Source organism: Crotalus tigris, unplaced genomic scaffold (genome assembly GCF_016545835.1).
Source record: "Crotalus tigris isolate CLP2741 ecotype Arizona unplaced genomic scaffold, ASM1654583v1 scf7180000017611.44802233496:7321179, whole genome shotgun sequence".
In the NCBI taxonomy this organism is placed as follows: domain Eukaryota; kingdom Metazoa; phylum Chordata; class Lepidosauria; order Squamata; family Viperidae; genus Crotalus; species Crotalus tigris.
Window position 1 is genome coordinate 567,401 of NW_024096511.1, and position 16,345 is coordinate 583,745.

General features: G+C 37.2%; 1 protein-coding gene across 1 annotated transcript; it reads left to right on the plus strand.

The window, feature by feature from the left end:
* The first annotated feature begins 4,539 nt into the window (after positions 1-4,539).
* LOC120298889 (p53 apoptosis effector related to PMP22) lies at positions 4,540-16,121 on the plus strand. The gene is made up of 3 exons (XM_039323062.1): positions 4,540-4,920; positions 9,878-10,021; positions 13,485-16,121. Exons 1-3 carry the CDS (start codon positions 4,707-4,709, stop codon positions 13,694-13,696), a joined length of 570 nt encoding a protein of 189 aa, XP_039178996.1. The 5' UTR covers positions 4,540-4,706; the 3' UTR covers positions 13,697-16,121.
* The last annotated feature ends 224 nt before the right edge of the window (positions 16,122-16,345 follow it).

The following is a 16,345-nucleotide window of genomic DNA, read 5'->3' on the forward strand; positions in this document are numbered from 1 at the left end:
CATGGCATAGGACTTTATTATCTGAGGGTCCGTTTTTTCTGATTTGGGCAAAATAGATGTGCTCTAGGTCCCTTTTATAAAATGTTGCCATCTTGTGGGACCTATGAAGTGTGCCTTCTCTGTGGTAGCCCCTGTACTATATTTTCCTTAACATTTCTTCTCAGTTTTCTGAATATCTTATCCATTCCAAATTGTGCAAATGCAAATTTAATTTGCAAGTTGTATGCATATATGGCTGGAATTTTCCATGGTGCATATTTTATGCCCACCTTGTCTCACCTATATCTAGAAAACATTCCCTCAGAGGTACAAAGGGCACTCACTCTCCTGGGATTCTGAAATGGTCTTAAAATCTGGCTTTCAGCCCAGGCCACACTATACAGTATTTGGGGTCACTGTGTCACTTTGTGTTTTGAAGGCTATTTTTAATTTGGGCTATTTAAATCTTCTAACTGTATTAACTTGGTATTAAATTTTATGAGCTGCCCAAAATCTGTTGGAGTGGGCAGCTAGAATAAATTTAATAAAATGAAATGAAATAACCAAACTACTTGTTTGGTTTGTCAAGAAGAAAGCTCATTCTTTATTTTACAAAATTTGTCACTAGTGTGAGATTATTAATTTCCTATTAACCCTCATATATCCTGACATTATAGGACAATATAAGTTGAATTATTAAAACTGTGTTTCCCTATAATCACAAATATGATTCCTAAATTTCACGCCATGCCTTCATAATCCTACCCTCGCAGATTTCTTTTACCCATTTGATTTCTTCATAGTCATCAAACTCTCCTGGGACCAAATAGGACTGGTAAAGAGCATCACAATTGGAATAATTAATCTTGACTTAACAATTCCTTTGTTTCAGTGGGTAAAACACTTGTGGCATATCATACTGGGAGATTTGCTGTGATTACCAGTTTTCCAGAATCACTTCAAAGCGTTGAACCAACATGATTTCATTTTGGCTATCCAAGAGATTGCCTGTTTCATTATGAACTAGCCTAATTGCTACTTAAAGAGAGGCCCTTTTAAGGACACACTCATTGCAAAGACCCAATTTCTCAACTAACACATTTCAGAGGAGTTATGTCTTCTGGCCTGATTCTTAAAAAGCAGGACAGTCTGTACTAATTATCAAAGGTGTAAATCAGAAACAGCAACCACAGAATATAATGTCTATACCATTCCACACGTTCCTCACTTAGAGATGGGTCTTAGGAACAAATGTTAAGTAGCTGTGAGATATGCAAAACTGGTAAAATCTGCTGGGGCAAGAATTTGTTCTTCTCCAGACTAATTTTTCTCTGTTGAGTCATTGATTTGAAGACCTGTTCAGTTTCACTCACAGTTGTAACAGAGTAACTGACGTGCTATGACAAGGTGAGCATAATGTATGTAGAATGGAAAATTCCATCAATATGCATACAACTTGTAGATTAAATTTGCATTTGCACAATTTGGAATGGATAGATATTCAGAAAATCAAGAAGAAATGTTAAGAAAAATATATTCTAGCATATAGGCTCTGACACATGCTGAAATCATCTATATATTGCTTGGGAAAGCTAATGGACAGACATCGTTCTTAGTGCCACTAGATCCAATCTGACTTGTTATTGTTTTAATTAAAAATAGTGGAAAATTGGTACGCTGTAAATGTCATCTTGCAGTTTCATCTTTATTTTAAAAAATGCTTGTGGTCTTCAAATGAATACAATAAACTTTCTTAGAAAATATAAATGGGGGGGGGGCAATAATCTAAAACTTTAAAGAATCCCATATGCTCAGAAAATTAAGTGAACAGGGAACTCCTGTTAAGGGAAGAGAAGGCAGCTTTGTGATAAATCTAATTACGTAGCTCTTCCATAGTTTTGGGAACACAAAAGCCATCCACAGCAACCATTTGAATGGCTGTCATCAACATGTTCCCAAATGTCAAAGGTAAACAACCTAAAAAGGATCAAAGAAAACAGACCAGATTAATAGAACAAGCCTATCATATCTATTAAGAAATGTGTGAGCCAAGCAAAATTTTGACTAAGGCCATGCTAACAGTAATGCTGTCATATTCCAGAATAAATCAACAAACTGGCTGAAAAATATAGGATGTTGTAATCCATGTATCTACGGATAAGAATGCATTACTTGCTTCTACTCAAACATTCAATTTATCTTGTATATCTAGAAGAGTCAATCATTATGTAGCTATGACAACTAGTTCAACGAACCAGAAAAGGAGATCAGCACAGATACTACCAGCTAAAGTGACACTAATATTTTTGCACATCTGTGTTTTGTCAGTCTGGCACATTGGAAATACTGTACGGAACATGACAAAATTCCATAGCTTAAAGTAGAAAAATGTAACTAAGGAGCCCAAGGAAATCAATGCAATTCTCTTCTCGTAATAAATACACTGAAGATTATTTATGGCAATAAAAGTTCTCAGATCACACTCACTACATTTTTTTGAAATCTGAATATTGTGGTCCATGTAAAGCAGAACTGTGGCTTTGGGAGAATTTGGGGGGGGGGGTGGTTGTCATTGCAAAACATTGCCCTTTCTGTTTCATTGGTCTCAAACCGAATCCCTGAAATTGCTACTGGCTGCATGTAATTAAATCTGTTACCTCCAATTATGGACCTCCAAAAAATAACTGAGCTTCTCATAGGATGTTGTTTCCTTCAAAGATCTTTCCAAAATCACTAGGAAATCTAATCTTCTGCCATTTTGTCTGGTTGCTGAGACAATCCTTATAAATAGATGCACCACTCATATAAATAACTGAACAAACAATATACAGAGCCAGGCTGAGGAATCTATGAATGGCTTTCTTCTATATAAAGATCAACACAAGAAGAAAACTAACTCAGCAGGGCTTATCACTTTCCTTCAGCATCCTTCAGCATCCTTTTTAACTTAAAAAATAACTTGAGGAACTTTCAAAATATGAATTTTTCACTTCTAGTTTTCAATGATGTAATGCTATGATTTCAGAGCCAAATGATGTACTGACTTTATTGCATGATATGCAGTTAAATCTTATTTTTCCATTGGATAAATCTTTGCTCGATCGTTTCAGTAATACTAGAAGATGTATAGCTGTTGAGTAAAACTAGTCAACCAAACAATAATAAGGCCATACAGTAAATGTAATATATGAGTATCTGCCACTTCATTCATTTGCATGCATCCACACCCTGCTGGAATAAAAATCTAACGTGATAATATCTGTCAAGTGAAGGTCTTCTTATAAGTCTCTACATTTGAGTAGGGGTATAGACTGCATGAAGTGGCAATCCTCGACTTATGACCACAATTGAGCTCCAACTTTTTGTTACTGAGACATTAAGTGAGTTTTGCCCCATTTTACGACTTTTGTTAAGTGATTCACTGCAGTTTTAAGTTATTAAGTTGGTTGTTAAGTGAAACTGGTTTTCCCATTGATTTGGCTTGTCAGAAGGTCGCAAAAGGTGATCACATGACTCTGGAACATCCCAACTGTCATAAATATGAACCATTTGCCAAGCATCTGAATATTGATCACACGACCATGGGGATGCTGCAATGGTCTTGTGAAAAACAGTCACAAGTCACTTTTTTTCAGTGCCATTTAACTTCAAATTGTCATTGAATGAACTGTTGTAAGTCAAGGACTACTTGTATTCTTTGGTTCAAGGGCAGAAACAATAAGAGATTCCTGAAAACTGTTAAGATCAGTGGTGGGATTCAAATCTGTGAACAACAGGTTCTGTGTGTGGATGCAGCTTCCGGAAATCCATTCTGGGCCCGGCCAACAAAAAATTAGCTACAGGTTCTGGCCAAGTGGTGCGAACCGGCTGAATCCCACCACTGGTTGTTTGATTTGACAGAGAAAGAGAACTGCAGGTTTGTTCTCATCTGTAAAATTGACAGCAAGGTTTCTTCACATTTTACATATTGAAAAAAAATATATACATGTCAAAGAAGGGTACAAGAAGGTAGCTTTAAATCTCTTACAGAAGCCTTCTCAACCCAGTGGCATCCAACCCAGAGTACAAATACCGGGAATTTTATAAGCTGCCGGTTCCAAACCATCTGGAAAATTGGGAAGGGTTCGGCTTTGAAGTTTGGGCTGAAACGACCAGCCTTTCAAAAACAAAAAACAAAAACTGTCATTCAAAAGAAAGAGAGGAATGCATCTGGCAAGCAATTCCTGAGATAACACCACTTGCAACCTGTTTTTAAGCACGTGGCCTTAGAAATTCCTTCTAATTACCCTTACTTGCTGCTTTACCTACGGATACGCGAGGATATCCATTCACTTACGAGTGTATTTGTCGGGAGTTACCATTGCTCGCTTTTCATTAAGAGGCAGCCTAACAGAACCGCACCTCAGGATATGCATGCTGCCCTCCCCCGCCTAGAAAGAGTTAAAAGCCTGGGAGGGTGCTTGGAATCCAGGTTTGTTTATCATCAGTTTCTCTCTCGCTCGACAGGTTCTTCCAGCAGCAACAACAGCGGCGGGCGCTCTGCGCGCCCGAAATCTAGGCGGGGCCGTCCTTCGAACCTTGCCCGCTGCTTAAAAAGCGCAGCGCCTTTTCTACCGCCTCCTCCCAGGCGCAAGCCCGGCCCTAGGATATTGGCCTTAAAGGGGAACCCGAAGCCACGCTTCCTGCTTTTCTCTCCTTTTTCCTCACCTGAAGTCCGTCTGCGCAAAATGTTCAGGTGCGGCCTGGCCTGCTGGAGGTGCAGATGGATCTTGCCCCTTCTCTTGGGTATAGCCATCATCTTTGGCATCATTGCACTGGCTGGCAAGGGATGGCTGGAGTCGGCCGAAGCCCCCTACGTGCGTAAAGCCTGGTTGTGGCAAGACTGTCGCAAAGAAAACCCCGAGGATGGGAAGTGGATCTGCAATTCTCTCATGGATTACAGTAAGTCTTGGTGCAAGTGGCGTGCATTGTTAACCTTTCGCAAGTCTCGCTTTATTTAGTCGATGTTGGGAGGGTTACGGTGGGGAAAAAGACGGAACTAATCGAAAAATGGGTCCGGGAAGAAACTTTCCCGGTTCACATTTTGCAAAGGACGCAACGGTTCACATTAAAGGACATTAAAGTACAGGCCTTGCTTGGAAACAAACTGCGTATATGGCTTCAGCCTCGCTTTTATGCAAAACTAATAGCCCGGTGAGCCTGAGAAACCGGTAATGAGGAGCAGAAACCGGACTGCTATTCAAAAGAGGGGCTAGAGATCCTAAAGCGAGGCGCAGGGGGAGATTAAAGGCTTAACAGGCGACGAGGCCTTTGTTAGTTACAGATTGCTCTGTGGAGGATTTTAAGATTTTAAGAACAACCTGCCTCCAAAAGTTGTGAATGCTCCAACACTGGAAGTTTTTAAGAAGAGACTGGACAACTATTTGTCTGAAATAGTATAGGGTTTCCTGCCTGAGCAGGGGGTTGGATTAGAAAATCTCCAAGGTCCCTACCAGTTCTATTCTAAGATGCAATAAGGCGAATTGCCGCCTCAATCGAAATTATTCATTGAAATTAGTTTGAAAGGCTCTGGATAAAACTGGTTGCCGCACCTTTAACTCATCAAAACTTGACCAGCTTTGCTCATCGTGCGTTTGTTTTAATGCACAGAAAGCGAGTCTTTGACTGCCCTGATTGTATTCCTCCTCTTCGTCATAAATCCTAACCTTCCGGTCAGAGCTGGAGAAGCAAATAGCCTTTGTGCTTTCAGAGGTGGTGGGAGAGCAACTATTCCTTTGCCCCCACTGCTGTTTGTAACTTGATACCAAAAGAGTGTGTAATCTCTTGTTAGACTGAGCTAGAATTGAATTGTGGCCAAATAGGGGAAGATCTGCAGCGCTTTGCAAGCTTTGGTAGTTAAGGGGGAAAAAAACGTACCCAGAAGTTAACATATTACTATATTTAGACTTCGTGTGATACATTAACTTAGATTTCCTCAGGTTGGTGCCTCCAGAAACGTTGGGGTGGCAATTACGAAGATTTTCAGACAGCAAAGTATATTTGGGATCCCAAAACATCTGGAGGGTGCCAATTACAGAAGATTGAGTGTGTATACAATGGTGCCTTGAGAACTAATGGAATAACAAAGTATATTGGAATTGTAGAAGCAGAGGAACTTGGGTGCTGCTAAGCATGTCCTTTAGAGATGTTTTTTTAAACTGTTGGTAATCATTGGGGTTTTTTTTGCCTTTAATTGGAAAAATCAAAGTGACAATTGCATTTGTTCCTTTATATAAAGAATAGGTATAATTTGTACTTCAAATGCAAGCTATTTCACTGGTATATTTCTTAAAATGTAATAGAAATAAATATTCTTTCTAATTCTTACCTTTATTTAACTATTGTTTTTGACAAAAAAGGTATAGAATCGGTTATTTAAGTAAGAGCAAATTTTTATATAAATTACATAAGCTGAGGAGCCTAGCACTTATAGTTCGATCGATTAAAGGAAATAAATATATAATTTCCCATTAAAAATGGGTTCCTCTAGGGAAGAGAATATTCTTGATGACTAACCACACTGATGGTGGGAGATTTGGGCCAGTGATTCTTGGGACAGCTGAGTCTACCCCCTCATAGACTTGTTTTTGAGATAAAATGGAAAGCGACTTCTACAGAAGCCTTTGAGATAGCATATATTGTGCTATTAGTCAGAGTTGATAATAATTCTGTGAGGAGTGTCTAAAAATTCTGGCATGAATCAAGTGTTCCTTTTATCTTTCCCAAACAAGTTTATCAGCTGCAAAGAACCTCCTGGAATCAATTTTGTCTTAACTGAAATCATGTCAACAAAATAAAACACAGGTTTTGATGTAAAGATTAATGTATGAAAATACAGGCCAAACAAAAACTACAGTTAGTCCTTGACTTACAACAGTTCAAGGACTAACTTGACTTACAATAGTTCATTTAGTAACTGTTCAAAGTTACAATGGCACTGAAAAAAGTGACTTATGACCATTTTTCACACTTACGACTGTTGCAGCATTCCCCATGGTCACATGATCAAAATTTGGACACTTTCTGTCATACATTTATGATGGTTGTAATGTCCCAGGCTCATGTGAACATCTTGTATGACCTTCTGACAAGCAAAGTCTTAAAGGGAAGACTTAACATGGTGTGACTAACTTAACAATTGTAGTGATTCACTTAACAACTGTGGCAAGAAAGATTGTAAAATGGGGCAAAATTCACTTAACAAATGTCTCGCTTAGCAACAGAAATTTTGGGCTCAGTTGTGGTTGTAAGTCAAGGACTACCTGTACTATTCCAATTTATTTTGCAACACTTGTATTCAGGGTAGATCTGATAATTGAGGTCAGTGAAATTATGATAGCAAATTCTGCCCTAACCTAGATGTCTTTAAAAGTACAGTGTAACTGCTTATAAGTTGTGTATGTTTGGGCTCTCTAAACATAATTAGTTATCAAATATGGATAATGGGGGAGGGGAATCTAGGATTTAGAATTAAGAAGCTCAGTGATTCAATTTGGAAACAAAAACATTAAATCAAAATTTTGTGTACTTGAATACATGGAAAATATTTTAACATGGGTAGATTGTTTTATGTATTTAAATTTAGATTTCTGTGAGGGAAGCTAAACTGATATTTCAGATGTGAAAAAAATTTAAAGATAGTGCTTAAACTTTGGCCTTTCTTACAGCACTTTTTGTGTATGTTTTGTAAAGAACATCCAGATAGAATATATTCAACATATACTGGGAATGGAATGAATGAACATTAAATCTTTGTGTTATTACAGTGTTTGCTGCAGGTGAGCTAGCTAAGATTAATGTGTCACAATAAATTAGTTAATTGGTAAGATTATTGCAAAATTTCAGCAATTACCTGAATGAAGAACTTGCTTACAATTTGCATCATGAATTCCTTTTTTAAAAAATGAGAAAAACAGAGTGCAGAATAGGAAGACTTAATACTTATAATGATGTTACTCAGATTAAAAATTGCAAGTAATTCATACACTGATTTTATTCCACCCTTTCGCTTAAAAGGAAGCTACCTTGGAGAAAGATCACTTGTTAATGACAGACTTGCAACTGGCACAAATTCTTATTCAAGATTGTACTTGTTAAGTATTGATGTTGCACAGAATACAGAAAAGAGCCACTCCCTATGCATTGGGGAGGAAGGCATTCTTTGTTTGGAATGATAATTAAATTGCAGAGTTTGTAATTCAGATTTGCTTCAAGATTAAACTAGATGTAACATGGAATCCTATGTATCTTTTTTGAATTATTTTTTTGCATTAAAGAATAGCTCCTCACCAAAAGTTATTTGTTATAGAAATTAGAATGTAGGAAGATGGAATACATGAGGGATAACCTGTTATTTTTAATACTGTGGCCGTCCTTTCCAGATGGAAAATAGAAAACTACAATCACTTTTCCCCCATAGAATGAAAGGGATATAGATCCCATGACAACAGATTAAATTCTATACTCTTAGCAAAATGAAAAAAAAAAAACGTGATTTAAATAAATTAGATATGGTGATCTGAGAAAATACTAAGATTGGCCCCTCAAGAAATGGGAATGAGCAACAGTGGCACTAAATAAAGGATATGTTTAGCACTGAGGTAATCAAGTGGTTAAAATGGAGGATTTAAGATTAATGGCTGTATTATCAGGTGAACTCAACCTCCCCTCTTGGTCAACAAGTGAATCCTGTGTCCACCTTTGAGTGCTGCAGGTCAAAAAGGATAGTGACAATTGTTTCTCATAATGGAGGATAGTAAGCAATGGGTTAATCCAAGGGTCTATAATCAGATGAGTACTTTGGTTAATTCATAAATGTTCTGGAAGTGACCAAATTGTCTGAGGATCAAGGAGAGAAACTACAAAATCCCAAAAGAATGCCTTCAAATCTGGAGGATGAACAAATGTAATTTACTGTAAAGTGTAAACCTATGGAAGATTAAAAAAAAAACATTTACATATGTCAGATTGTAAGCAAGTGATCACTAACTAAGAAAGGGATCTTGGGATTATGATGGATAAAAAGTGTTGATTTAGTGTAGTCTTCCCTAGTGAGACCAATCTGATGTGAAGACTTCTGCGAATTATCCTCAATTCTCTGCTGTAATGAAGAGAGCTGGGAAATTCTTGGTGTTCAAGTACACTTACCTAGAAGATGATGAGGTTATGATTGCTGTGGAAAATAAAGTCCATATTGGGAATTGTAGGGTAAAGAACTAAAATACATTAGTGCACTTGCACTAATCAGAAGTATAAACAAGAGCTGTAATGGTAAAGTTTGATTCATTGACTGTTGAAACTATTTGGAACAGTGCTGTATAAACGCCATTTCTGAAAAGTTACTGGGATACAATACAAGGTCTTAACCACAAAAACTTGTTTTGTATATTTATCTAATTGTAGCTTATTCAATAAACTATAGTTAAGTAAATCATGGCTTGGCACTAGGCCACAGGGAAAAAAACGAGCAGAAGCAATATATTTAGGTATATTATTTAGGGTTCTTTAATTTAGCAAAAAATCTCACTTCCCTTGTGACTGTGTAGATTACCCAGATTGTTTTAAAAATGCAGTGATGGGGGGATGCCTTGAACACAGAAAGAAAAAGCTGTCAATAGAAGATAATCAACCAAATTCAGGCCTACAGTACAGTAGCTATTGATTCTTTGTAGGGATTTGCAGTTGTGTAAGATGAAAAGAAGCATCACAATATGTAATAGATAATGCCTTTAACAATAAAAGCAAGAGTCTGCTCAGTCCCTTTAACCAATATTTTTCTAAGCTTACATTCAATACAAAATGTATATATTTATATGTAAAGTATATATGATTCTTATCTTTCTTTTTTCCCCCCCCAAAGGTTGGGGCAGAGCTGCTGCTGCTACATACCTTGTTGGTTTTGTCATCCTCTGCATCTGTTTCTGCCTAGCAGTCATAGCATTTTCCATTGAAATCCTACGGTTTAACTTTGTTCGAGGAATCGGTGGCTTGCTCTTCGTTGTTGGTAAGCCTGTAGATAAGAAAATTGATTTTCTTTGACTTTCCTTCTCTCTAGAACAGGGCTTTTCAACCAGTGGTACGGGTACCACCTGTGATACATTGGCACCTGGCAGGTGGTACACGACCATCCTAGAAAAGTGGTAGTGGGGGAGGGGAATGAGCTGAATCAGTGGCAGCACTGCACAAGCCTGAGCGAGAGATGGCTGGAACTGCAGGGCTGTCAGGGCTCAGCGGAAGCACCAGGATCAGTGCCGCTTTCCAGCTGATCAGCGCTTCTTCGGGGCTGTTAGGGCTCAGTGGAAGTGCCAGGATCATTGCCAGGATCAGTGCCAGGCTCCAGCTGGAACTCGGTGCTGATCCTGGTGCTTCTGCTGAGCTCTGAAGAAGTACCAATGAGCCGGAAAGCAGCACTGATCCTGGCACTTCTGCTGAGCCCAGAAGAAGCGCCAATCAGCTGGAATGTTGCAGCATCTCCAGGGTCTTGTGATTTACATTTAGATGCTTGGTAACTGAATCATATTTATGATGGTCACAGTGTCCCAGGGTCATGTGAAGTGACCAAAACCTGCTGCAACCACCCAGCAGATGGGGAGGAATAAAAACCAAACACTCCTACCCCCCCACCCCCCCACTTCCAATCCTCAACAGAAATGCTCACAACAATGAAAACCTCAGACAGGAAGAAGAGCGCCGCCGGACGGGCAGGCGTCCTGCTCGGCTGTGACTTGGGGTGCACTTTTTTCAGTGCCATTGTAATTTTGAACAGTCACTAAGTGAAGTGTTGTAAGTCGAGGACTACCTGTATTTTATCACTTCCCCCCCTTTTTTGGGGTCATCAAGTTTTTGACACCTTGCTAGGCGACTGGTGGTACTCGAATGTTGCCATATCCTAAAAGTGGTACAATGGGTGAAAAGGTTGAAAAGCCCTGCTCTAGAATATGTAAAAAAAAAAAAAAAAAGCTTTAATTTCTTAGTCAGCTCTTTCCTCCTCTTGTACAACTTTATTTAGATTTCATACTAGCAACAAACAACTGTCCAGACTCAATCAGGTCAGCTTTCTTAATTGGAGCTAGCCAGCATTAATTCATCATTTAGTTTCTAATTTGCCTCCCCCAAGTTTATTTTTTAATAGGCAAGTCTCTTCATTTTTGGAGGAACTTTTATATATATTTAGATTATTACTGTTGGGATGTATTATTAAAGATATTTCACATGAGTTTTTATTTGCATAAATTTACAATTGCATTAATTTGCAAAAATATATTTAATGCATCAGTATATTCCCTTCTGTATTGTGGATATAATAGAACTTAATACCTTCAATTTAACAAAAAAGCTCCTAGGATTATATGTAGCAAGTTAGTTATGAATGAACCACAGCTATCATGAGAATCATTTATAAAACTTCATACAATTTGGTTTCTTTAGTTTGGGTTTATTGTCTTACATGAATTAAGGGTGATTTTTGAAGCATAGTTTATAGATTACTATACAGTAAAGCTTTATCCAATCATGATTTATTCAGAAATCATGGCTACCCAACCAAAGCTTAGTGTAGTGCAGAAACCCAACTAGATCCTTCATTTGGATCTCACATCTTTCAGTATTTTTATTAATGACTTGGAGGTGGTGGAAGGAATGCCAGCCAGACTTGCTAAAGATAGAATTAGGCATGACTACTAGTATCCTTAAAGATGAAAGAGTAAATCAAAATTATTTTAATAAGTCAAGTTAAGTTGAGCAGCTTCTGAGAATTGGAAGTTGTAACTCAACCTTCAGGTTTTTGGAAGGCTGCAGGATACAGTTGAGAAGGGTAGTCGGATTTCTGTCTTATTTTGGCATATATGGGGCATTAAGAGTGGGGATGGGAAAGGCAAAACACTGCTATTCCCACACTTCACCCTGTCTGCATATTCAACATCCAAAATTGTGCCTCACAGTCTTGGAGAACTGCCTATGGATTCCCCCCCCCCTCCCCTGGGTAGAAAGCAGAATTGAAAATAACAGAGCAGAGGCAAATACAAAGTTTGTCACATGAAAAAGGAATCAGATATGCACAGATAAACCTGGTTTCATAATGTTGTAAGCAAAAAATTGGCATTGTAGTTGACCATGCTTGAATATGGATAGCTGCAGAGAGTCAAATGTGGTTTTAAGTAGTATCAGTAGAAACCTATTTTCTAAATCACAGGGTATGAGTTCCATTCTATTCTGCGTTAGTCATAATCATTCTTGAACATCTGGCCAGTTTTTGGTGCCACAATTGAAGATCCAGATGCATTTTAACAGTTTCAAAGAAGGCCAACGTGATTATAGAACTGAAAATTTCAGTGAGAAAATACATGAAAGACTAAATATATTAAGCTCTGCAACAATAATAGCACAAAACTCCCAGGTGTATTTGAAGGATTTGATAGCAATCAAGTATCTTAGGGAATATTCCATAGGAAATAGGCATGGAAATAGCCATTTTTGTTATCCCAAAATGTAATCTGTTTGACAGTGCTCTGAAATTACAGGAGGGCAGGTTTCCAATGGAAAGTTAGGGGAAAAATTCTTAAAATAAGTGGTTGGAAAGTGGAATCAATTGTGCTGGATACTTGTTTTGACAAGGAATATGCCTAATGGCTCCTAATTCTGTGATGTGTTTAACAGATGTAAGTATCACATTAATATTGATTTGTCTGGTTGCTATACACATAGTGGTGTTTCATACATTGTGTGTTATAGATGTTTTCCCATGATTAAGAAATTTTTTTTACAAGTTATTATCAACAATCTTTGTGCTGATAGGAAATAAAGTCAATGGTATAAAAATTTTCCAAGTGTTTAGCGAACAGACTTGAAAAATCTAATTATTGGTAGGACCAATGAAGGGTCTTGCCAATAATTACAGAGGTAGGTCATTGAACATTAGCAGAGTTCAGCCATCTCTCTTATGCAGGATTATTCTCCCTAGATGAGATTGCAGCAATCTCAACTCTATTTGGTGAGATAGCATGCAAGAAACAAGGCTGAAACTTTAAGAGATTTAATTAGGAAATGTTATATCTATTTATATAAATGATTATAATTAAGATAGATACTCTGGTGTCTTGTACTATATTAACAATACCTCATTATTCAATCAGTCAGTATGTAAAACCACCAATCTCAACAAGTGATTGGACAACAAATATATTAAATAAAAATACAGTTGCAACATATTGTTACCAGTGTAATAATTTAAATGCACAGCAGTCAAGGAAATAAACCCAGTCAACAAACGCTAATACAGCAGGACATGAATCACTTCATATGCTTAAGGCCCCAATTCTGGGCATAGAGGCAGGTCTTTAGAATCTTACAAAGGATAGCAGGATTGGGGCCATCCTAATCTCTTCTAACGTAAATACAGTTTGCTGCAAATAATCTGTGTGGTGTGAGATTTTATTTAATGCCTTTTTTTCCTCCTTGTTTCCATCCAGCTGCTTTCCAGATCTTAGGCTTGGTCATCTATCCAGTGAAATACACTGAAGATATTATATTGACGGGAAGCAACATGTTCAGCTGGGCTTATGGCTTTGGTTGGGCAAGCACAGTGATTGTGATAGGTTGTGCGTTCTTTTTCTGCTGTCTTCCCAACTGGGAAGATGAAGTCCTCGGTAACATAAAACCCTATAGACATGATGGCATTTAATCTGTTTGATGTGGACTTAATAAAAGATACTTTTAGTAAATAAAGCAATATGTGTTTGTTTGAATAACAGTTTATTTTTAGCCGTTCCTGTTTTCAGACTTATTATATTAAAAAAAAAGAAATTGCATTCTGAAGTTTGATAACTAATAACAATTCTGTTCAGGAATTAATTGCTTTTTGTAAAGGACAGAAACTTTGGTGAGGTGATTTATTCCAAGATAATATTTTATTGAGTAAATATATAAGGGATTTTTTAACAGTCAGACAATTTTAAGTTTTTGTTTTTAGCCTGTGGTTCAAAATCTTTATCCAAATATGTATTAGTAAAAATGTTTGAAAATGTAGTTATTTATACATTCGGTACGCAATCTTCTAAGCATTAGACTCTGTTAATATTTTTTTACTGGCATTTCTGCTATAGCAATGCTTCATAGCTTCCTTCATACTAAATGATTGAACACCATAGTATTTTGTGTGTGCAGGTTTCCCGTGTTAAAAAATTTGTTGGATGCTTCTAGACAAGGTTAAGAATATGATAAATTTGCTCCATTCTGATAATTAGTGCAGAATACTTAGATAGCTATTTTGTGTTTCTTCTGGTCTCCCACCCCCATTAAAGAAATCTCTTGAGAGAGAGGCATAAATGCCATTGGTGGTAATGCCCACGATCTTCCATCTGAATTTACCTGCATACTTCTTAACATTTATATATTGAATGTGTCTCATAGATTGAAATTGGGGAGAAGGTAAAATTGAGTTTCACTTTTCAGTTTTCTTTCTCCTCAATATGTGATAGTACAACTTTATTCTCAGTATATGGATTTAAAGCAAAAGCAAAAAAAAAACAGCCCCAAACCCAAATAGTTATTAGATGGCAAACCTATTAGGCAACAAACAAAGCTGATTTATTGGATAGTTGCAGTTGGAAAGTGCTTCTCTGCTGCTGATCTTCTCATCCCATTTTATCATGACAATACTCCATATACATATTTAGGATTCAGATGGCATTGAATGTAAGGTTGATTTTTCAAGACACTTAAACTTTAGTTACTACTCCCAAGTAACTAATGCAGGATTAGTTACTTGGGAGTAGAATAATAATGTAGGCTTGACTTTCCAAATTTAAGCATATATACAGTGTAGCTCACAGATAGGCAGTGTGATGTCTATGTGTATAGAGAACCTTAGGACAACCCCAGTGGGGCTAGTTAGGCTTCTGCAGCATTGGACTTTATTTTTTAATTAAAATATATGGAATGCTTGCATGCTGCAAAACCAAAATGCCAGTCCGTGACATATTTATTTACAAGAGTACCTATGGATCTCATGTAGAACCCCCAGAGTGTTCCAGAATAAAAGTGGAACTTGGGTGTAAGCCTAGCAAGAGAAAGACAATGAAAAATTGCAGCAGTGCAAAGCATTGGTGGACTGGGTTAGGGCAGAATTCCACAAACGTTTGGGCACCAGGGATCGGTTACGTGGAGAGAGGTTTTTCTGTGGATTGGGAGGAGGCATTTTGTGTGTTGCCAGCATCCTGTGGATGGGACTTTGCTTGTTTGTGTGGACTGGTTGCTGGTATGCCACAGCCCGGTACTGGTCCACGGACCAGGAGTTGGGAATCCCTGGGTTAGCGGGAATAATGTCACATTGCCTTTTTAAAAGAATTTGTGTGAGTTGTTGCCTAGTTGCCAACACACACTGTCGTAGCCATTGTGTAAACAGATATACCTTTGGCAATCAGAATGTCCAGATTCCTACAGTACACATTCAGAATTCCAACCCTATGGATGTTTAGTCAGCAACAGAACACAGAGTTCAGTCAGTTTAATCTTAAATAAACAGAGAAGATTGCAGAGAATTTAATATCATTAATCTCAATAGGAAAATTAAATGATCACCGAAAATATTGGGTAGAATCTGTGACTGCAATATGTGAAAACTTTAATTTACCTTAAGATATTTTAACATCATTAAATCCATGGTTAACCTGACAGCCCTCTGAATGTATGTTACTAAAAAAAAGATTATATACCATATCTTTTGTACCTTTTGGTAGAAGCTTATTTTGTATTTGTGGAAATATTATATATTGTAATGTATCATTTCAGACATGACTGTTTTTGTATGTTTACAATTATTCTCAAAAGCCATCTGCCCACTATTGCATGCGTTAATTAATAAAAGTTGCTTAAGGTACAGAAAAATTCTAATATGAATCCACATTGTTTAAAATGTTGTATTTTATAGTATGCTGGATTGTGATAGAACATATCTCTTACAAAATATTGTTTATGTGTTCTGTAAATATTGTAATCTAAATTGAAAACAGAAAGCTTCCATCCACTTTTATGGAATATGCTCATTGCCTTTAATAGAATTTGCTTTTTCTGGATAAATAAAAGTAGTACCGTTTTGATAACAATGATAAGTTTTTAAAGAAATTAATAGAATAAAAGCGTACCAGTTTAATAAGAGTATTTAATTCATACACCTGATTTTCCTTAAACATCATCAGCCGGCAGAGTCTAGCTATTGCTAATATTTTATCATTTTATCAGTAATAAATCAGTAGCAAACATTAGTTCAAAGGACCATGTTTACATTTTCCTGGAGTAAGCAGAGTTTCCTAAATTTCCAGCATTCAAGAAG